The sequence below is a fragment of the Phasianus colchicus genome, chromosome 2 (genome assembly GCF_987193195.1).
Source record: "Phasianus colchicus chromosome 2, bPhaCol1.hap1.1, whole genome shotgun sequence".
Classification (NCBI taxonomy): domain Eukaryota; kingdom Metazoa; phylum Chordata; class Aves; order Galliformes; family Phasianidae; genus Phasianus; species Phasianus colchicus.
In genome coordinates, this window is record NC_143437.1 from 20,869,009 (window position 1) to 20,890,137 (window position 21,129).

Genomic DNA, 21,129 nt, shown 5'->3' on the forward strand with positions numbered 1-21,129 from the left:
CAGCTGACAGTCAGTAGGTAGCAAAAGTGAGAAAAAATCTGAACAGAAATTTAGGTAATTTTAAGTGAGCTTTCTGGAAAAAAAAAAACAGTAATAGCACCTCAGTTTGAAAAAAATCGTAATTTCCATCTGACAAAAGGATGCTGAGCTTATTTTTAAGGTCAACACCTGCAAGACTGATTGCCTTACAGGTAGAGCCGAGAATAGTTTAATAGGAGATTGAAGGAACTCATTCCTTCCAGAAGGATGAGTTTGCACACAGCAGTAGATTTTAACTACATCCTATCACAAAGTGTGATATCTTGTGTATTCTCCTGCAAAAACAAGACTTTGAAAAAATATCAGAAAGGAAGAACAGAATTAAAGAACTTTTTTAAACCACATAGCAGCATATTTAGTCATGCAGTGATGAAAGTAATAAGACCCAAACTTTCTCTACATGTTAGAAGGATGTAGAGTGAGCAGGAAGAAGAAAGGTTGTTTGGGATGGTTAAATGAGAAGTGTAAGCATAACCTACACCCAGATAAGCTTGCAGGCAGTGGGATTGATTAGAAGGGGCACAGTTCCCACAGGAAGAATAATGGAAGCTGAATTGTTTTGAGACTTTTAAAAGAAGACTGACCAGTGAATGGAAGGGAATTCCAGGCTGGACCTTTTATCCTACAAAAATATTTTTATATCTTTTAGTTTGTTGTCTTGAAACCAAACTCTTTCTATTCACTATTGCTGTTTTCTAGACCAGGTAGACAAAATAGGAAGAGAGAAACATCTGTCAAGGACTTTGCAGCGTTTATTTGATCCATGTTGGACATTTGCCAACTTACTATTTAGGCTTTTGTTTCCCTGGGCTCTGCTCTTCTGTGTAATTTCTACCTAAAACCAGCATCGCTCTGCAAGTTCCTTCTGGCACTTACTGTAGCATAGCATCAGAGACTGTTCCCTAAAAGAACTTCACTCTGTGCTAGTTTTAAGGATGCTTAAACCCATCTGACTGCACTGCCTGACTCAGTGCCTCTTCAGTTTGCTTGTGCTTGGCCACACATCATCCAAGCAATCCCCAGCTCTTAGAGAAAATTCATGGCTGTTGCACCCATAGCCTCTCCTCCAGAAAAAGGGAGTAGTAGCATCATCTGTCTTTCAGGAAAAAGGTTACACATTTCAATAGGATGTGATATTTGGACTGAGGGAAAGAAGAAGCAATCGATGGCCTTACACTGTTAGGAAAGACAGAAAGTAATTGCAGAGAGGAGGTAGAGAGTGAAGAAAAGACTGCAGTAAATACATACAGGGAGGTAAGGACAGTGCCTCAAGACAAAAGCCTTTTTAATGACTCCTTAGCACGCCCTTCCCACTGTTCTTCTCTAATTACCTACATGGTACAGTTATTTGAGTAAAGAGGGGAAGAGGGCAGCTTTTTCTCTGGACTCCAACCTAAGACAGCTTTCAACCTGTTTCATCAAGGTATGTTTGAAGAGCAGTTATCTTTGCCTTGGAACTGGCAGTTTCAAATCGTGCCCTGAAGAAATCATGTTCCACTCCTCCTAGCCAAGGTTAACTTCCATGGTTCCTGATGTTTCACCATCCCTGCAGACTGCATTTTGTGATCTGCTTGGGTGGTTTTCACCTACTGAGGTTCAAATATATTCCTTAATGTTTTAGAACTACTTTGTCTTCTACAACCTTTATTAAAAAACTGGAGAGTCGTAGCACATTTTTAGAGAAGGATTTTCTGTACTAATTAAGTGGATTCCACACAGGAAAGACATTTTCCTATAGGAGACTATATAGATTCTTGCTCAAAACCCAACATCGTGCTGTTTTACATCTGTATAAGCACTAGGATGACATTTCAACTGCAGTATAGTGGTCTCAAAATCTGATCCATACTGATACAATTCAAGAAGCCATCAATTCCGTGAAAAATATTTTCTTAAGAAGAAAATAATACTGGTTCTTGCTGGGATGTATAAGTAAAAGACCAGTTCTTAGAATTGAGGAGAGGAAAAACAAATGTCATTTCTGAGGTTGAAATGGACACTGAAACAGGTCTGGAAGTGCACAGTTTCAGGAAACTGATGAGAAACTAACACAACACCTACAGAGAAGGGCCTGATGCTGTTCTGTCTTCCAGCAAGCAAGCTGTCCCAAGTAATTATTCCAGTTGTTTCCTGAAATTTTACTATATAAATCCAAAACTTCCCAAAGAAGTAATATCTGATACTTTGATTTTGGGAAGACAGTAAAGTGTTCAGTCCAGAAGCATAGTGTGAAGATACCAGAGGTACCTCAGGAGCAATGGATGTGGAAGACAGCTGTTACATGGCATTCAGTAGCAACTTACCAGGCATTTCAAGACAGTAACACTAAGGTAGAAGCAGCTCAAGGCTTCAGCAGCACAGAAGATGAAGATTCATCCTTCTCTGACCAAATAAAATGATTTGCTTTGATTACTGAGCAAATACAGCATCAGTGACAAGATCTGGCAGGAGGTGCCATGGGACCTTTTGTTGCCAGTAATGAAAAGTCTATTTTTCCATTTCTTATGGAAATAAGAATAAAAATAAAAATCTCTTTTGATGTGCCAGGTCCCAGCAGTATCCTGAGTCACACTGAAGCAGATACAGAAGAAAGGAACCTCTTCTTAATTCCTAGCCTTATCTCTTACACATTCTTTGCTCTTCCCTTCTCCTAGTGCTGTACCCTCCCTACTTAGCCCATCATGTTTTAGGGGATTGCCTTAGAAGGAGATGTATCAGCAGACAAGTGTGGCTTAGGATGCTAATGTGATAATTACCGGCTTAGTCATCAAAGTGAACAAGCAATTTACCAACAGTCACTTTTGAGCACTGTGCACTGTTACCATTTAAATACAGGCTTTCGTAATATAACTGGATGTTGCACGTGGGTAAGTTCCAAATGTAAACCAATAAAAATAAAAATGAATGCTGTGAGATGAGCACAGAAATTAAGCTTACTCTTACCACAACAAATAATGTCATTGATCTCGTATGTAGAATCTTCCCCCCAAACCAGTACTGACCCCATGACAGGCAGAAGAGAAAATGTCTTATAAAGCAGATCCTCTTCTGCATAGAACCTAAAGTAGGCATTTTGTACTTTGCCACTGTAACATGGTTAGAATTTATTCTCACTGAAATTTCTAAAGTTTCATTTCAACTCCTTAAACTTCTTCTGAAGTTTTAACTGGACATATTCATTCACTGCCTGCTCTGGCAGCACGTAAGGTATACTGACATGTTGCTCTTCTTCCTGTTTAATTTGTGTGTTGGCAGTGGCAAATATTCATCTCTTCAAGAACAAAGGTACTTGTCTACATAAATCAGGGTTTTCACATATGGAGACAAGAGGAAAAATGTGTAGAAAATGTAAAAAGATGACCATCACTAAATTTGATCTGTCTCACAGCCACAGGACACGTGCATACCTTCACATCTGTATAGCTGACAACTTTGATTAGTCACTGAAATCAAGCACAATCTGTTCTCCAGGTCATGCTTTAGTTCTGGGTCAGCAAGCTTCAAGATTAGATCTAGAGTGGAAAAGAAAAAAAGGGACATTTACAAAGTGAATACATTGGATCAAATCTGCTGACTCAGCACTGCACAGATCTGACAGCAAGCTCTGATGGTCTTCAGCCTTCCATAGCCTTGAACACCGTACTGATTCTTCCCTTTTGTTGAAGGTTCACTTTAGCAGTTCACTTGAAAATTCAGAATACAAATATAAAATTGCCTTTTAACATCTACAAAGAGTGGCCTTCTGGAACAGCCTTTAATAAGTTTTAGATTATTTCCAAAAATACAGCACATATTGATTTAAAGTCATGGAGGACAGGGGCTAATGTTTTTTTTCCACTATTCTTGAGTATTTCTTCATGTCTATATCAAGACTGTAAACCTCCCAAAAGAAAAACAAATCCCTTGGATATTGAAGACTGCAAACATCAAAAAAGTACCTGTGCAGAGATGTATTGGATTCACAGCAGTTCCAGCATGGGAACTGCCCCATATTTTCTTACGCCAGAGCTAAAAGCTAAGCTAGAAGAGTGAGTCAGTTTTGAAGCACTGGACGTTATGTGTTTAGAGCTCACAGAGTAGATTATCTATCGTCCCTGGTATGCTTCAACAAGAAGAATTAGTTTTCTGTTAAAGGGCTTAATATTCAGTGATCACTACATCGACCTTCAAGGGGAGCTTCAGTTTTAAGATTTTCCCAATAACTTACTCAGAATCTGCTGAGCTTCTAATTCCACCCGTCCTTTTTCCCTTCTAAGTGACAGCTCTTAGACTCCCTTTTGCGTCATGAATTCCCACAGTCGCCTTCCACTGACCAAAATGAGATGTTTGATTTTGGTTGGCTTTTCATCACTTCTGCTGTAGCCTTGGTTCTGTGCTTGATCCCAAAACTGGATGCATTCTGCAGGGGGATTTAGCTAAAGACAGTTAAACCTGAGTGCAAAATTTCTTGCAAACGAAAGATAACATCTCCGAGATTACTTTAGTGAGCTACAGGGAATAAATGAATGGGTTACAGGCAACAAAAGTGAAACATCTACTTAAGTGAAACCTCATTCCAGTCTTTTTCTGCAGTTAATTAAGTATAGAGGAAAATGGATGTAGAAAGCACATTTTAAAGCAATCAAGTACTGCCAGAAATCAAACCAGCAATTTGAAAAGAGTACTACTCTGCTCTCTGGCACCTGACAAAATAAGATATTTGACAGAGAACAATATGTACAGTACAGGTTAATTGGGAGGCAAGGAGAAGAATAATCACAGATGCATTACTGAACTTACAGAAGTTATCCCCAGTATACCACTGGGATGATACAAATTTGTGGAATCCTCCTGATTGCTATAGCAAGCCAGTGATCTCTTACATTCCCATCAATATTTTTACATTGTACCCTGGGTAGCAACCGAGTTGTCTGAAAATGAGAGACTTGCCTTTAAGATGACTTCTAGCATACACTTTCTTCAGCTAGAGAAGAGATAAGAAATAAGTGGGGAAGAAATCTTCATTGAAGTTTGCTCTGTTGACAGCAGTCTGTGCTAGAGCTCTTCAAAGCACCCTTTATCAGTTCCTATGTGAGGGAGTGTGGCTATTCCTCTATCAGTCCTGCAGCAGGTTAAGCTGACTGTCTTCAGTGCCAATATCAGAGCAAAGACAAGACTTCAATCAGATCTCCCATCTTCAGCGCTGTAGCCAAACACAACATCATCTCTGTCCATGTACTTAACTGTTTTAAAAGCTTTGGCACCACTTTCACAGCAATATTCTATTTGCTGCCATTGATTCACTAACCATACATTTTTTCTATGTAATTTTTACATGTCAGGAGGATGCTTACAACACAGGCAGCATACTGTTGTGTCAAAGAAGCCAGTAATTGGGACTGAGACACCTAAATGAACCAATCATTTGGTAACCTTCAAATTCTTATAAAGAATGCTATTTAGAGGATGTGCAGTTAATGTGAGATTGCTGTTTAGATTCTCTGATATAAACTAATACTTTCAGGTGTAACAGCCTGCCTCACTAGATTTACTGACCTGAAGATAGTACCAGAAGACAGAAACCTAAATAAAAAAAGTACAAGATCAGGTAACACAAGTTAAACAAGGAGCTAAGCAAGCATGAGATATTAAGATCTCAGAAGCACAGAACATACTCTTGCCTTCTGTAATTGCTCATAAGAAAATGGCAAGAAAAAAAATCCGCAGAGATGGGGTATTGGTCATCTCCTTTGCTACTTCTAGCCCATGATCTGAACCATCTGAACCTAAGTTAATTAAAAAGGATTCCAACTGTGCTCCTTAGAAGAATTAAAGTCTTCAGTCAGTCCCAGACAACAACCAGAGCCACATACATTTTAAAAATTAACAAGAGAACTGATTTTCAGAATAGGTCAAGATTACATTTATTTTTGTGTGTAGTGAAAAAAATGGAAGTACTCTCCAGCAAAAAATAATAATAATAATTTCCCACTCTCCTATTTTGTCTCCAAAAGTACATAGTAATCTGATGTGGATATATAGACTTCACAAAAAGTGACTTCACTGCATTTCATGTGGTACTCAGCAGACCTTCTAACAAGAGAACCATGGAACACCACCCAGTGTCAAGAGTAGATTCTCACTAATTTTTCATCTAATTTATAAAATTCAGTCACAGAAAAGCAAAACACAAAGATTCTGACTTTTCTGTGCGCTCATAAATCATCAGTGCATTCACCTAAGTATTCAGTAGCTGAAAAGTGAAGAGTACATTATTTGTTTGTTTCTTCCAGGAAAAACAAAACAAAACAAACAAACAAAAAGCAAAAAGCCAAACAGATTTAGCAACAAAGACATACCTACCCTCTGTCACTGGATGCGTATGTAGGTCACTCCAAAAAGATGAGGATAAATAAAACAGCGCAGTGCTGTTTTCCCACTCATGTTTTTATCTCAAGATCTTTGTAATGAGTGTTAATTTAAAAAAAAAAAAGCTACAGTTCCATAGAGAAGCTCTATATAATTTGAAGATGAAAAGATTTATTTATCTGAAATAATTTAACTTTTATGAGCTGCCTTGTTGGAACACAGACAGAAGCTGAGGCAGTCAATGTGCATTCTTTAAGATGGGCCTCTTTCGGTCTCCCCAGAAGTTGCTTCTAGGCACAGTGCCACAAGGATTGTTTTAATTACCTAATATCTGAGTGAACAAACAACTAGAGAAGTTTAAGAAAAAGCCACAAGTTCTGCTGATCCTGATGCCAGCAGTAGGTGTGTGTAGTAACTTGAAGGTAAGGTTTCATATTTTCCATAAAGTATATGGAATATTTTGGTTTCTTAGATTCATTTGAGACAAATGCTGAAATTCTTCAATGATCTTCCAGTTAGACCAATGAGTAGAGCAGTGTCTTTTTATACAGAGCATTCTAACTGACAGTGCTGTCAATAAGGCAGAGTAACATTTCTTCTGTGTTTTTGAGAGAGAAAAATAGTCCAAGCATAAAACCAGTACAACCTGAAGTAGAACCTTATCTTTGTGTCATTGGAGAAGCACTTGTTATACTCTGAAGTTCAACTTAATTTAAAAGAAAATGCTATTGCTTTAAGAACTTTTTCAGGCAATAGAAAACATTACTATCTACCTATTTTGAAGGAAGAAATGATATCTTTCTGATGGAAGAACATGATAGCATCCTCCTGCCATGTAGCTTAGAGTCAGAGTACTATTGCTTGTGTACTGGCACTTGATTTTTCTGATACTTGGGTAGGTGAGCATAATCAATATGAATTATTGGAAAAGTAATTTCTCTTCAGTTGGATAATGACTGGTTGAGTTGATGGGACCCTTTTCTCTCGCACAGAACTGCTCTATTTTGGATGCTTTTTCTGGCTGAGTTATAGCTATCCCCAATTTTTCTTTTTTAATCCATTTGTTACAACAGTTATAAGTCAATTATCTGCAGTGATTTTCATATAAAATGTCTTATTGAAGGCTGAGCACTGCAAGGGTGAAGAGTGACTTCCTGTAGAGAATCAGCAGCCAGCCATTATTGCTAGATTGAGCACTATGTGTTGCCACAGGGTCCATTTTTCAGAGGTGATGATTAACACTAACATCTTTCAGCTACAGTCAAAGCTAGAGTGTATCGGGAAGTACAAAGATAAGGGTTAGCAGATGGTAGTTTATATCAATGAAAATGGACAATCCTTTCTGGATTTGTTTGGACTGAATCTCTTCTTTGCACAGTTTTTCCACATGGAAGAAGTTACATGAAAACAATTGTGCACTGGATTCAGCTTCTATCTGGTTATACACACATTTGCAGTTGCAAATGAAATCACTGCCTCATTTTGAATCATAAGACAGCGTTTGTCTCATTTTTCCTGGAATCTAATAGTTTTAGAGATGCTCAAGTGATCTTAATTACCATTTGTAAATCACCCTTTTGTACACAGGATGAACAGCAACAATGAATTACAAGGCAACATGCAGTCCTTTTTTTGGTTTAGTGGTTTAATTTCTTTTTACAAGTTTGTATAGAATTATTTACACAAGACTCCACGGAAGATCTGTTCTTTCATAATCATTCTACAAATTTTAGTTCCATTATGACTCCGCAACTATTAGTGCATATTCAAGAACAAGACCTGAAGGATATTGCTAACTATTTGATCAGAAAAAAAATGTCGCTGTCCAGTGTAGTTCTGGTACTTATTTGAAAAACTTGAAAAATTGTTTTTTCATGATCAGTTGTGCTGAGCTGTAATTAAATTCACACAGATTTACTGCACCTTACAGTTTTCTTGTTGTTGATCTTGCTTGGGTAGTGCTTGTTCATTTTGGGAATTTTTGGCTTTGTGAATCATATGAGTCTCCCTAATATTGTCAGAGACAATATTTGTGGATGGCTTATATGGCCAAAGAGGTGACCTTGAAGAAGATTTCATTGGTGAAAAAGCTGTTCTTGCTTGGGACTGTTGTTCTTCATTTATCTGTAACACAAACAAATGTTCTGTTTTACTGGCAATGGTAAACTGTTAGCTTTCTGCAGTAGGTCAAAAGTCTCAGAGCAAAAGACTAACTGTTGGGAATTTGGAAAAAAGTACATACATATTAACAAAAAATATGTGCATCAGCAATGAGGAGGACTAACTGAGAAATAATTCCCTCATATAAGATAAAGTCAGATTATAAAGTCAGATTGCTTCTTATTTGCTGCGACCTTAACTGAGACCAGTGAGAGCCTACAACAGGCTTCTGCAGTGCTGGCAGGTGATTAGTATGTAACTTCTTGGAGCCGTGATTTCCTTTTTGTCCTACTGAGTTGTTTCATTTTTGTGTTTGCTTGTTTTTTCCTCCAACAAATACCCTCCATTTGCTTCTAGAAAAACATACATAAGTGACTGTAAATAAATAATAAATTTATTGGGATCACTTAATGAAACACTAATTGGTGGTGAGGTACTGGAACAGGCTGCCCAGAGAGGTTGTGGATTGGAAGTGTTCAAAGCCAGATTGGATGGGGTCCTGGGCAGCCTGGTCTAGCATTAAATGAGGAGGTTATTGGCCCTGCATGTGGCAGGAAGGTTGGAGTTTCATGATCCTTGAGGTCCCTTCCAACCCTGGCCCTTCTGTGATTCTGTGAATAATGAGACCTTCAGGCAATGCTTGTAAGCAGCAGCAAGTTTTGATAAGTAGGATAATTGACACTGAAAAACCATGAATAAATACCATAGATCCAGTCTCACAATACAATATGGATTTCATAGTGCTACAGCTCAAAACAAATTGCAGTTCTCATCTGACTGATCATTTTCATAGGCTCAAAGCCTATACATCCACTAATCTAATCTATAGAATGGAATACTTTGGGTTGGAAGGATCATCTAGTCCAACTCCCTTTGTATGGGAAATCTTTCACTAGATGAGGTTGCTCAAAACCCCACCATCTTGGGGGCTCTTGCTTTTACTTTCTTCTGGTATCTTGCGAACATAGTAACAAAAAAATAATTGCTTTCTTTTTGAATGCTTCTAGAAATTAATAATCATACTTTATGATTTCATATTCAATTGTATGAATGATGGCTGATTGCCATGAGAATGGTGTTGTTTTTTTAACTAATGTGGCAAATTGGAAGTTTATGCAGGTAAAATAAGTATCAATATATTATGTACTCTCAAATTCTGGTTGCTCAACTTTAAGATAGCGTGGTTATCAACTATGGAGGAAATATCAGACAACAAAAGATTTACTTCTATTCTGAAGCTGGAATGTTTTCTGTAATCTGCAAAGCATTTGCCTCAACTTAGAAAGAATGCCTCATTCTGATGTGCTGTGAAACGTGTAGCAGTGTGCCATGTTACTGAAAACACTTCTAAGTTAATTTAAACTTTACTAAACCTTTTCTTTCACTAATAAAATAATCTTTCAGAATGTAACTCAGTATTATTTATTTTGGTAACCTCAAACCCTGGTAATTGCTAACATTAAATTAGCTTCTTATCATCTAAGTGTTCTCTATTTATGTGTTAAACACACTTTCAAATATCTGTAGTTACAACTTTTTACAAAGTGGAATTTCAAGAAAAGTTAGCAGAAAAATTTAATCCTCAACTCTCACTTGCAGAGGTTGTTATGCTCTTCACTTTTTTTCTGAAACCTAAAAAACTGTAGTACAAAAATTATCTTTTCTTTAATACTAAACAAAAGAAATAAAAAAAAAAAGATGTATCCGTATTTCATTTTCATTTCCAAGTAGATTTCCCTATGAAGTCACAAATTACATATGGGAACAATTTGCAGGTTGCTAGTGTGGTCTAGACCTCTATGTTTCAGTGAATCAGTATTTATGATCTCACCTTCACTTTACTGCTGAGAAATTTAAGTAATTACATATACTCAAAGAGATTTCAGTAAGATGAATAAGCTTAGTGAACATAACAGCTTTCCCCATGGCTTTTGTGCACAGATACATTTTTTAAAAATTACCTTTTGTGATTTGCTGCCACCAGGTGTCGAATAGGAGTGCTCACCAAGATGATCCCATCTTCCTGTTTGTACATCTTGTGTAGGTATGGGTAAGTTCTCATTTTGGGAAGCCAGATGAGGACTGGTCCATAGATTGAGGGTGGTTCTACGTAAAATATAAGGGCTAACCCTTTCAACGGGGATATCAGCAAAACCTGGAATAAAACCAGTTTCTATTAAACACAGCTAAATAACCTACACTTTTTCCTCAAATGAATGGATCTTTTTTTCTCTATGGGAATTAAAGCAGCTGATGAAAATAAATACTTTGTCCTATTGAAAATCTAAAAGATTACTGAATTGCTCTTCTGTATTCCAAATTTCATATGCAAGTCCTGAAAACAATAGGCAAGGTACAACAGTAATTCTATAGCAAAGCTTTTCAGACAAGTGTTGAGTCTTTTTTTTTTTTTTAAATAGGCACATCATCATCTGGAGAGTTTCAGCCTGAAAACACATATACTGTTTTTACCAGCATTTAATCAGAACACACTGTATCATAACATTCTTTATTTTTATAGTATACAGTTATAAATTCTTTATTTTAGAGCAGTATTGTTACAGATTCTCTGTTATCTTGCTATCTAGCCTAGAAGTCAAACATTAACTGGTGCATGTGTCCTCAGAGCAGGTATATTTTCATAATAATAATAATGCTGGTAAGAAAACGAATTGCAAATACTGTATCTGCTTAGAAGTCCTGATTTCTGGGAGTGACCACTGAAGCTGAGGTGACTTCAGTTTGTCTTATGATTACCATTGCATTTATTATAAAAAGGTACTTAATAAGCAGTTGAACATACAATATATTTTTCAAGCCCTAATTTGTGCATTCTTCTCAGATACTTTTTGCTTTAGGAAACCATAATATGGAACATCAGGCCACCTAATTCCATCTTGTTAATAGTGGAATGAAACAGAACCCTCATGAAGTTGTTAAGGTACCACTGCCAAGAGTTAGAAACAGTTTTGACTTGGGAGATTTTAAATCATTCACTGCAGAGCCAGGTGGAACCTGCCATGCCCCGCATGGGGCAGCAGCAACCGTAGCCCCACCACCAAGTGCCTGTCAGGCAAATCTCATGCAGCTATTAACCACCTCTTTGAATAGAAAGGAGTAATAGAGAAGAAGCTGATAGGCTACAAAGTGAACAAACAGGGAACAATCATGACTCCATCCCAGCACAGTATTCTTGCAGCCTTTTAAGATTAGATTCCCTCTACATCTATTCCTCTGTAAGTTTCAATTATTTCAAAGAACATATTTTTAAATGACTAGAGCAAGCCATGTTCCCGCAAAACTTTGCTGCTGCTAATATATGTTTACCATCTGACATATGTATCACCAGAGAGTACAAAATTGCAACTGCCAGGATCAGTTAACTCTATAATTAAATTGTCATTTATAAAACCAATGTAAATGTATTCTGATGGTCTCAAAACAGTTCTACAAATGCTAAATTTGCATTAAACTGTCACAACTCCCATTGACTCCTTTCATCTTCCGTCAATGTCACAAAAAATGTTTAGCACTGTCATCTTACTACCCAAGAGTAAAACCAATTCAGCAAAACAAAAGAGCAAAAAACACCTATCATGTTCAGAGAATATTTGACTGTATAAAAAAAAAGTTATAAATACCTCTTTTAACTACTTCTGGAAGCCCATCTGGCTCATAGTCTGAGTTCTCCTGATTCTCCAAGTTTTGACAGATATCATCCTTCCTCTTCTTTTTTGAGCTAGTCTCTGGCAAAGGAGATCTTGGTTCTCCATTTTCCTTCCTGGTGTCTTCACATCTCTGTCTTTTAGTAGAAGGCTTAGTAGTATCTTCATCCCATCTCATCTCTTTGTCAGACTGACTGCCCACTGTCGATGAGTTACCTGAATTCAGCAAAGAGCTGCTGACAGCATCACTTGTTTGCTGTTTCAGCTGACCATTCAACAAAGTGACTTGCATTTTTAGCATCTCATTTGCTTCTTCAAGTTTATAGTATTTAACAATTAGAGAGCAGTATTTCTCCAAGTTCTCATTTGCCTCTCTGGTTTTCACTTCCACAGCTTCCTGTAATTCTTCCAGTTCTAACTTAATTTCTTCCATAACGGCACTCTCATCAGTACCTTTCAAAGTAAAGTGTCTTTGTTCATATAAATGAAGTTTTTTTCAAAAAAAAGCACATGCAAGGACATATAATACAATCAATTGTCCCACATCTTTTGATTAATTACATATCTCTACAACTGTGCAACCACAAGAAGTGACAGTATATAACAAAATCAGTCATATTTTATACGTAGTAGAGTATTTGCTGAACAGAAAACAAACAAAATTCCAAAAGAAACCTTGATCAGTGCATAGGCAAACATTTTTCAGTTCTTTTGTGACTTCAGAATATTACTTTAAATTTAAGTTTAAAAAATCATGCCCTATATTAGTGCTGCATATGCAAATTGGCACTTTGGTCAAAAATTTACAAATGACTATAAAAGCATTAAGACTACATCTAGCTTTAATTACCTTCTTTTTCTGACACACTTAGATCTTTCTTCTTTAGTAGTTCTTCATAGTCAGCTAATTGTTTCTGCAACACTTCCTTTTCCTGTTCCATCTGCTTACAGGATTTAATCCACAGCTGCACTTCACTCTGGATAACTTCTTTTTCCTTGTTTAGTTGAACTATAGCATTAATATTGTCAACCTACAAATAAAAAATAGTTATGGCACCTGAAACATAATTCTTCTGTTTAAACATTACACTATTAACCTCAAGTGTTACATGCTATTAGTTATAGACTATGGCTGTAACATAGATTTGCTTGCTTGTTATTGTACAGCCTCATTATAGCAGCTCTTTTATCACAAGAAAGTGGGAAGTACTCTTCTGGACAGACACATTTATGAGATTAACTCTGCAGAAAACTCTCCAACTAATATCACCTCAGTGACCTCACATAATGAAGCACTGTATTCCAGATGATATATTTCAAACCAATATTCTAAATGCTAAAGTTTACAGCATTCTCCTAGTTGGTCTTTTCTGCCCCTAATGTATCTCGTTGACCAGAGGCAAGATAACACAGGGCCTGATTTGCACTCTGTCTTTCAGATATACTACTTTGAGCAGCATCAGATCTTCCTTTCCATCATCTACCACTCTCCTATGCTGATCCTTGCTCATCTGGTCTGTCACTACACAGTAAGCACAGCTGGCAGCTTTGTGTCATACAGTTACAGTGCCATGGGTACTGTATTTTGTCACTGGTACATATCCTGCAGTATTAAATCATCACACTGTTGGTGTAAAACAGATTAATTAACAATCAACACTACTACAGTGGAGGAAATAAAGGAATTTTGAGCAAGGTGAATGTGTCACAATTCAACACTTAATTGCAAGGATGCTGAATTGATTATGAATCTTCAAGAGCCTTCTAGAGAGAGAATCTCATTTCAGAAGTAGAAGCAGGAATTTGGAGCCAGCAATCAATCACAAACAGAAGCAGGGCAAAAAATGAAGATGAGAAATATGCAGAGGAAACTAATAAACAGGCATTCAGTTACACAGACAGTTAACCTCACCTGTGCTACTAGAAAGCAACCAAACACAACTGTTACCAAATTATCAATTGTGTACAGTAAATAGAGCTCCTAATAATTTTAATGAGAATTGATAAACCCTCAAGAATCAAAGACTAATGCTTAAAACAGAACATCATATCCTTAACACCATCCACAAACAGAAAACAGATGCACTGCAAAGTCATTCTGACTGTATTCTGACCATGTTATAACCAGTTGAAATTTTTAAAGTAAATAACAGACTGTTGTGTTTAGCATCGCAAACCAATTGTAGGTGATCTTGGTTGTAGTATGCGTAACTCAATTTTTCTAACGTAGATCAATAGTAACAATATTTTCTCCATGCCCAGTGTTCTCATTAGAGAAACAAAGGTTGTATCAAAGTCAAACCAAAGCTCTGCAGCAGTGGCTCCAGTCCCACATTTCCTTTAGTGCACTGTGCCTTTGGTCTCACACAGTCAGCACTGCTTGCATATTTTTTCTTACCTTAAGTTTTAGGAGTTCTCCTAAGGTCTGATTAGCTTCTTTAAGAGAATTATTTAATTCTTCTTTAGTTGACTTCAGATGCTCAATCTCCAATTTTTGTGAGCTGATAAAGTGTTCTAATGAATTCATCTTTTCTTGACAGGCCTCAATTTGTATTTCATTCTAGAAGAAAGAAAAACCATGTCTAATTATCATGATGCTAAAAAGGACATCCAGTTATATTTTGAAGATACACATAAGAGCATATCATTGCCATCAGAAATTTCATAGCAAGTTTGTTTGGTGTATTTTGAGGAGTTTAAAACTAGAAGGCTAATTTGTCTCAAGCATAAATACATTTTGTATACCTGCATCTTGCCTTTAAGAAATCTGCAATTTGAAAGCCCTTATATAGGGGTTAGACATATGTGTCTCCTCCATAAAAAAAAAAAAAGCCTCTTAGTATACAACTACTGCATTTCCAACAAAGTTGTCCTTATAGTCTGCAGTGCATAACTTTTCCTCACCATACTTAACAAAACAAATGTTTCCCAGACTAAAATACACTGCTCTTCTCCCTTCTTCAAGAGTATAGTCCCAGCTAAGTTACATGCATGTCTACACACACACACTTAACAGTTACTGAATTTTCAGGTAAAAATCATCTTTTACAGTTTTCTATATGAAAAAAGTAAAATTAATACTTAATGAGCTCTGAGGTAAGCATATATAATTTGGAAATAGTGTTACCATAGTTCCTTTTGCAATACAATCAGGAAAAATTTGTGAAACACCTATAATTTAATTTAAAATTTTAATTAAAAACCGCATAGCATCTAACTTCCCATTTTCTGATTTACCTCTCTGTTTGCTTCCTTTAAAGCATTCTGGTGCTCTCTCTCTGTTTGAAGTAGTTTGTCTTGGTATTCTGATATTTCTCTTTTCATTATATTTTCTTTTTCTTGTAGTTCTTTCTGGACTGCCACCAAACTCTTTGTCAGTTCATGTTTTTCTGACACAACTAAATGCAACTCAATCTAAAAACAGTAGAAGCACATTATTAGTGTTAGAATTTTATAATTGGAGGATCACTTAATCTGTTAAATTATTTGACTTTATATCTGAAGTTTCCAAAGACAACTTAGTATGACAAACTTTATGGTGGCTAAACACACTGTAACCAAAGAAGAGAAAAATCTGAGCACAAAGAGGCAAGATGGAAGACAAAGGAAATTCTTTACAAAATAAAACCTACAACCTGAGGGGTAGGTACACAAAGAGAAATTTTGCCAACACTGTTAAATTCAGCAGCACAGGCAAAACCAAAGCTTAACCTCTGCATAAGACATAAACATAAGACTGCTCCTCCAGAGTGACTTGAAACATTAAGGGTCATCTCTCACCCTATCAAAGTAACAAAGCTTTCTAAGTATTTTCACATTGATTTACTTTCATAACAGTACTTTTTGGACACCTGCCCAAAAGGAAAATTTATTTTCATACAGGGTTACTGAAAGTTGCAGAAAGTTCAGTTCTTCCATTCAATACCCTCAGCACCAGAACAGAACTAAGTCCTTGGTTATAAAATTTTGTCAATATCATTAGTAGGTCAGAAGGTCACTTAAACTCATTTAAAAACATGTAATATTGCTCACAAATCAACAAGACTTACAGTCATCACCATGGTAAAAAAACAGCCTGAGTATTAAATAGGAACATCTTAAACACTCATAATCTGCTTTTCCCTTGACTCTTCTTTGAAAATAATTTGTTCTTTCAAGCAAGCCTGAGAAACATGACAATTTTTAATCTAACATCCTCAGCCTAATGATTGAATGCCTGCAGTAGAGAATTCTTGGCAGCAAAAGATTTTCAGGTAGCCAATTGTGGCATTTAGACTAGGAAAACAATTCAATTCCTTCAACAGAAAGAAAAGGGGAAAAAGTTTTAACTAATTATCATCCCATTTCAGAATGGAACATTACATATTCGGGAACTTGGAAGCAAGAACCTGAAATAATAGGTCATTAGCAGAGTCCCTTGAACAACCTCCACGCATTCTTAATGATAGTAAGTCTGGCCTTGAACACAGATATACTACACATGCAGTAACTAACTTTGTTCTGTTCTGAATGTTCTTGAAGGAGTTGTATTTGTTCAGCAAGCTTCTTCCTCTCCGTAGTAAATTCTTCCTGTAATTTGGAAATTGCCTGTTCAGCATCACTTAGCTTGACTTCCAGCTCGATACAATTTTCAGTCCGCTCATTTACCTGAAATTAAATTTTCCATCATTATTTGTATTAAGTGTTATGATCTCTTATTTTTTGCATAAATATAAGAAGTTCTAAAGATGGGTTAATTTACTCCCCTCGCTGGCCCAACTCCAAGCACGGGTTACAACAGGCTAATGCCATTCTGACACAGCATTTGTCCAACTGGTGTTTCACTTTTTGTTGAGCTCTACAAGTACTTATTCTTAATATGAAAACTCATTCACCCAATATTTGCCTTTCCTCCTTCTACAGGAAAGAGGAAAATATCCCACATTATTAGATTACTTGAACTCCTATGTCTACTTTGAAGCAATCTTTTTCATTCACTGCACACAAAACATCATCCTGCTTTCCAGCTCTAACTACAATGCAAATGTGTGATTGCATTGAGAACATAACTTCAAAAATAGGCTGCTTACTGTAAAAGTCTGAGGTCAGTGTTATTTTAACAAACAATTTATTAAGGAAGTGGTAAGCCCAGAGGACACTTTATCCTCATTCTTTAAAAGGGAACTCAACCCTCCTGAAAATGGTATTACCTTTTTACATAAAGCAGTCTTTTCACAGAGTGTAGATTCCAGCTCCTTCTGAAGGTCATTATAGGACACTTTTAGAATATTCAGGATATCCGGAAAGGTTCCATTATCAGAAAAAGGTTGTGCCTTCAGCTTCAACTCAACAATTAAATCCTGCATCTTTTGTTTTTCCTGGTGCCAGCATTCATGCTCGTGTTCCATGCGTGTCAACTGTGAAGACAGTTCCTCCGATTCTTTTATCTGCTGTTGAAAAGCATGATTTTCCTGTATCTTTTCTTCCAGCTTCTGTTTATATTCCATAACTTCTTTAGCAAGTAATTCCCTTGTGTGATTCAACTTTATATTTTCATTTTTTAATTCCTGACAGTCCTGTAATAGCATTGTTTTATCTTGCTCAAGACAAGCCACCTGATTAATCAAAACTTGCTCTTTTGCTCTAGCAACTGCTTCTTCCTTGGAAGAAAACTCTAATTTCTCACTCATACCTTTGAGCTCAGTTTTCAACAATAACACAGCATTTTCAAACTCATCCTTGATTTGCATCTTTTCTTTCTCCTTTTCTTCTATGAGTTTTGCTATAGTCAAATTTGAAGACTCCAGTTCAAGGATCCTTTCTTGCTTATCCTTTGAATCTTTAGCCAAACACTCTTTTTGTGAGGTGAGATCGTTGATTTGTGACTGAAGACATTTCAAGTTTTCAGCCATCTCTTCCTTCTCTGCTGTTAATGTCTCTGCCTCTGCTTTTGCAGTCTCCAGTTGGACAACTGCATCTTCTAGATTTTCCTCTGACATCTCCAATTCTCTTTCAAGCCTCTCTACTTTATCCAAAAGAGCATCAGATTTCCGTTCATTCTCCTTCAGCTTTTCAGCAATGTAGTGTTTTTTTCTCTCATCAGATTCAATTTTTATTTTCAGCTTCTCCATTCCTTCTCGCATTTGATTTACTTCTTTCTGTGCTGAGTTCAGTCTAGCAGCAAGTTCACGTTTTTCTGTTATCAAGCCATCCAAATATCTGGAAAGCTTTGAATTTTCAACTTCCAATGCACTCAGTTTACTCTGCATCATCGCAGATTCTCTCATAAGCACTGCTTTCTCCTTGTTCAAATCTGCCACTTGGTTTTGGAGTTTTTCTTCTTTCAACCTGAAAGACAACGCATCCTTTTCTAAACTTTGCAACTCTTGTGGGTGGTGATCTTTTTCATCTGATAGTTGATCTGTATCAGACTTTTCAGTCTCAAGCAGATTTGTTTGTATCTTTACTTCACTCTCTAATCTTCTAATGATTTCGGCAGAATCCTCCTTTTTTGTTTCTAACTCTTTTAATTTCTGATACTCTTGATCTAATTCTTTTTTGTTTTCAGACAGAACACAATGTTCTTGATCAATATGGTTTCTCTCAGATGTGACTGAAACAAGCTGCTCTTGAAGGCTAGGAATAGTTTTCAGGTTAATTTCCCTGTCTCCTTCTAACTGCTGACACTTTGCCCAAAGAATTTCAGCATTACCCTCTACAAACAAGGCATGCATCTCCATATTAACTTGCTCAGATTTTGTCTGCCTCTGCTCATTTTCATCTCCAAGAAATAGATCATGACAGTCTCCCTTGGTCACTTCAATATTATCCAGTGTGTTGGTTGTATTAGACAAACTAATTTTATTTATATTGTGCTTAGAACTTATTTTCTCAGATTCTTTTTCTGAAGACACTACTCCATGAGATAACTGCTGTTTATTGACAGAAACTGATTCCAGGTTTTCCTTTATGCCACTGTTTTCTTCCTTTTCTACAGCAGTTTCTTCCAATTCCATTGAAGCTGATTTCTCCAGAGTTAACTGTGCATTCTGAAAGCCCTCTTGTGAGTTTAATTCCTTGACTTCCATGAGAAAATCAACATTTTTATGGCCTTCTGTTGCATAGATCAGCTTTGAAACTTGAACAGTTTTTTGTTTTATCTCTTCTTGATAAGTTTTAGTGCTTATTTCATTTTCAAAGAAATCCTCTGAACTTAAAGATAAACTGCTATTAGAAAATGACAGTGCGCTATCGTGATGTGAAGAGCTGGCATTTTTATCTGACATATTTCTACATTGTTCTCCTCTATGAAACTTGTCAGAATAAGCTTCTACTAGTTTTGCTTCAGTGGTCTCCGTAGTATTTTCATGCACAGCTGTTTCTCCTACAGCCATTTTCTCCAAGGGGATTAGTTTTGGTTTGTTGTTTCTCAGTGCTGGAGTTCCAACAGGCACTCCCAGTTGATAAAGACCATTGTTTTCTTGCTGAGTGGCCTGCAAAGTTAAAGAATCGTATTAAAAAAAAATAACAATGTATGCATGTAAACAAAAAAAAAAAGGGAAAGTGAATCTTACAAATTTTCTTAAACCATAAAAAACTGAGAATCTGCTTTCCTAGGGGAAGAATTTACAAATTTACACCTACAAATACACATATATTTGGCTGAAAAGTTTTAGTGATTTTGAGGCAGACACTTCACCCAAGTATAATGAAGAACTAAATGCAAAGATGTCACATTTCTTGATATTTTAGGAAAACAGACATGCAGATGACACAATAAAAATTAGTATCATTTATGGGGGAATTGTTTTACCTTCACCATCTATTAGACATCAGAGAACCTTTGTGAGGCACAAGACCCAAATCAAAGAATCCCTTCTCTCAGTTACCAGAGATGGTTTTACATTTGGGGTATCTCACACTCTCATTTGGAAAATAAAAATGACTGACACTGAAAACTGAGGAGTTGAAAAAGGAATTGTGACAGAAGTGAAAACTTGAATGATCTGTACACTATGTACTCTGTCTTGAAAGAGCTCCAGTTGTGTACAGTGAAGAGCTGTATCCCTTTCTTTAGGTATCTGTGTATTAGTGTGGATATTCTAACTGCTACTCATGAGCAACACATACAACTGAAAGATTTTATTTTTTCATAAGGAACAGTTACTCAGTGTTGTACAGCTGGCCAAAATGGAAATCTTCAAAATGCTCTGTGAGTAGTGTTAAACTGTCAGTTCCAGGCCTGCACTGGCTAGTTGCTGGAGGCTATCCGTACAGGATTTAACAGCCAAAACTAGAATTCTCCCAGGCAGGAAATGTACTTTTTAGACCTGCTTTTAGGTGAATTAGTAGAATACAGTTGTGTGCACAAATTGAAATGGTTCTCCTCCATTCTGAATGTTCTGTCACACACAAGACTCCTTACAAAGACCAGTTAAATCTAGCTCATTGGTTTCATGCCATCTTCTGAAAGATGTACTGAAAGAAGTGACAGCACTGACTTCCAAAATTCTCATTCTTTTACTTATATTGAAGGAAGTGAAGTTGAAATGAAAATATCTGTTCTGCTACCAGCTAGTTCTGGCTGGCTGTAGAGGTTATTAAAGAGAATTAGAGGTGTGACAGCAGTCCTACTCTGCTTGATATGTTCACATGAAAGAATGTGGAAAGTACAGGCATCTTCAACAGGATGTATTAAATCAGAAAAGATCTACACTTGTAAACATGGTACAGATACATACAACATTCATACATACTCACATCAGCTAGCACTGCAGAATCCACACTGACATATACTTGAAGAAAGAAGCACAGTGTACTACACAATGCTAACAGACAAGAGATGCTGACTTTGTTGTTTCTCTGATTGCCCGTGATGCATTATCCAAAAATGAAGAGACAGATTATTGTTCTACTTTCTCTAAACAGTACCACTTCT

At 36.6% G+C, this 21,129-nt stretch overlaps 1 protein-coding gene across 11 annotated transcripts in view; it reads right to left on the bottom strand.

Annotated features, from left to right (window-relative positions):
* Positions 1-21,129, bottom strand: part of CENPF (centromere protein F) — a 65,390-nt gene that overhangs the window by 21,422 nt on the left and 22,839 nt on the right. For 10 of the 11 annotated variants that reach the window (XM_090135042.1, XM_090135046.1, XM_090135048.1 and 7 more), the window contains 9 exons: positions 17,402-19,684; positions 16,707-16,859; positions 15,450-15,626; positions 14,611-14,772; positions 13,063-13,243; positions 12,189-12,665; positions 10,509-10,702; positions 4,247-8,511; positions 3,447-3,551 (listed from right to left, as the gene is read on the bottom strand). In XM_090135042.1, the coding sequence (XP_089991168.1) occupies positions 8,302-8,511; positions 10,509-10,702; positions 12,189-12,665; positions 13,063-13,243; positions 14,611-14,772; positions 15,450-15,626; positions 16,707-16,859; positions 17,402-19,684 (3,837 nt within the window). In that variant the 3' untranslated portion in view covers positions 3,447-3,551; positions 4,247-8,301. The remainder of the gene's footprint in view (positions 1-3,446; positions 3,552-4,246; positions 8,512-10,508; positions 10,703-12,188; positions 12,666-13,062; positions 13,244-14,610; positions 14,773-15,449; positions 15,627-16,706; positions 16,860-17,401; positions 19,685-21,129) is intronic. The other variant, XM_090135043.1, reaches the window with a different exon arrangement.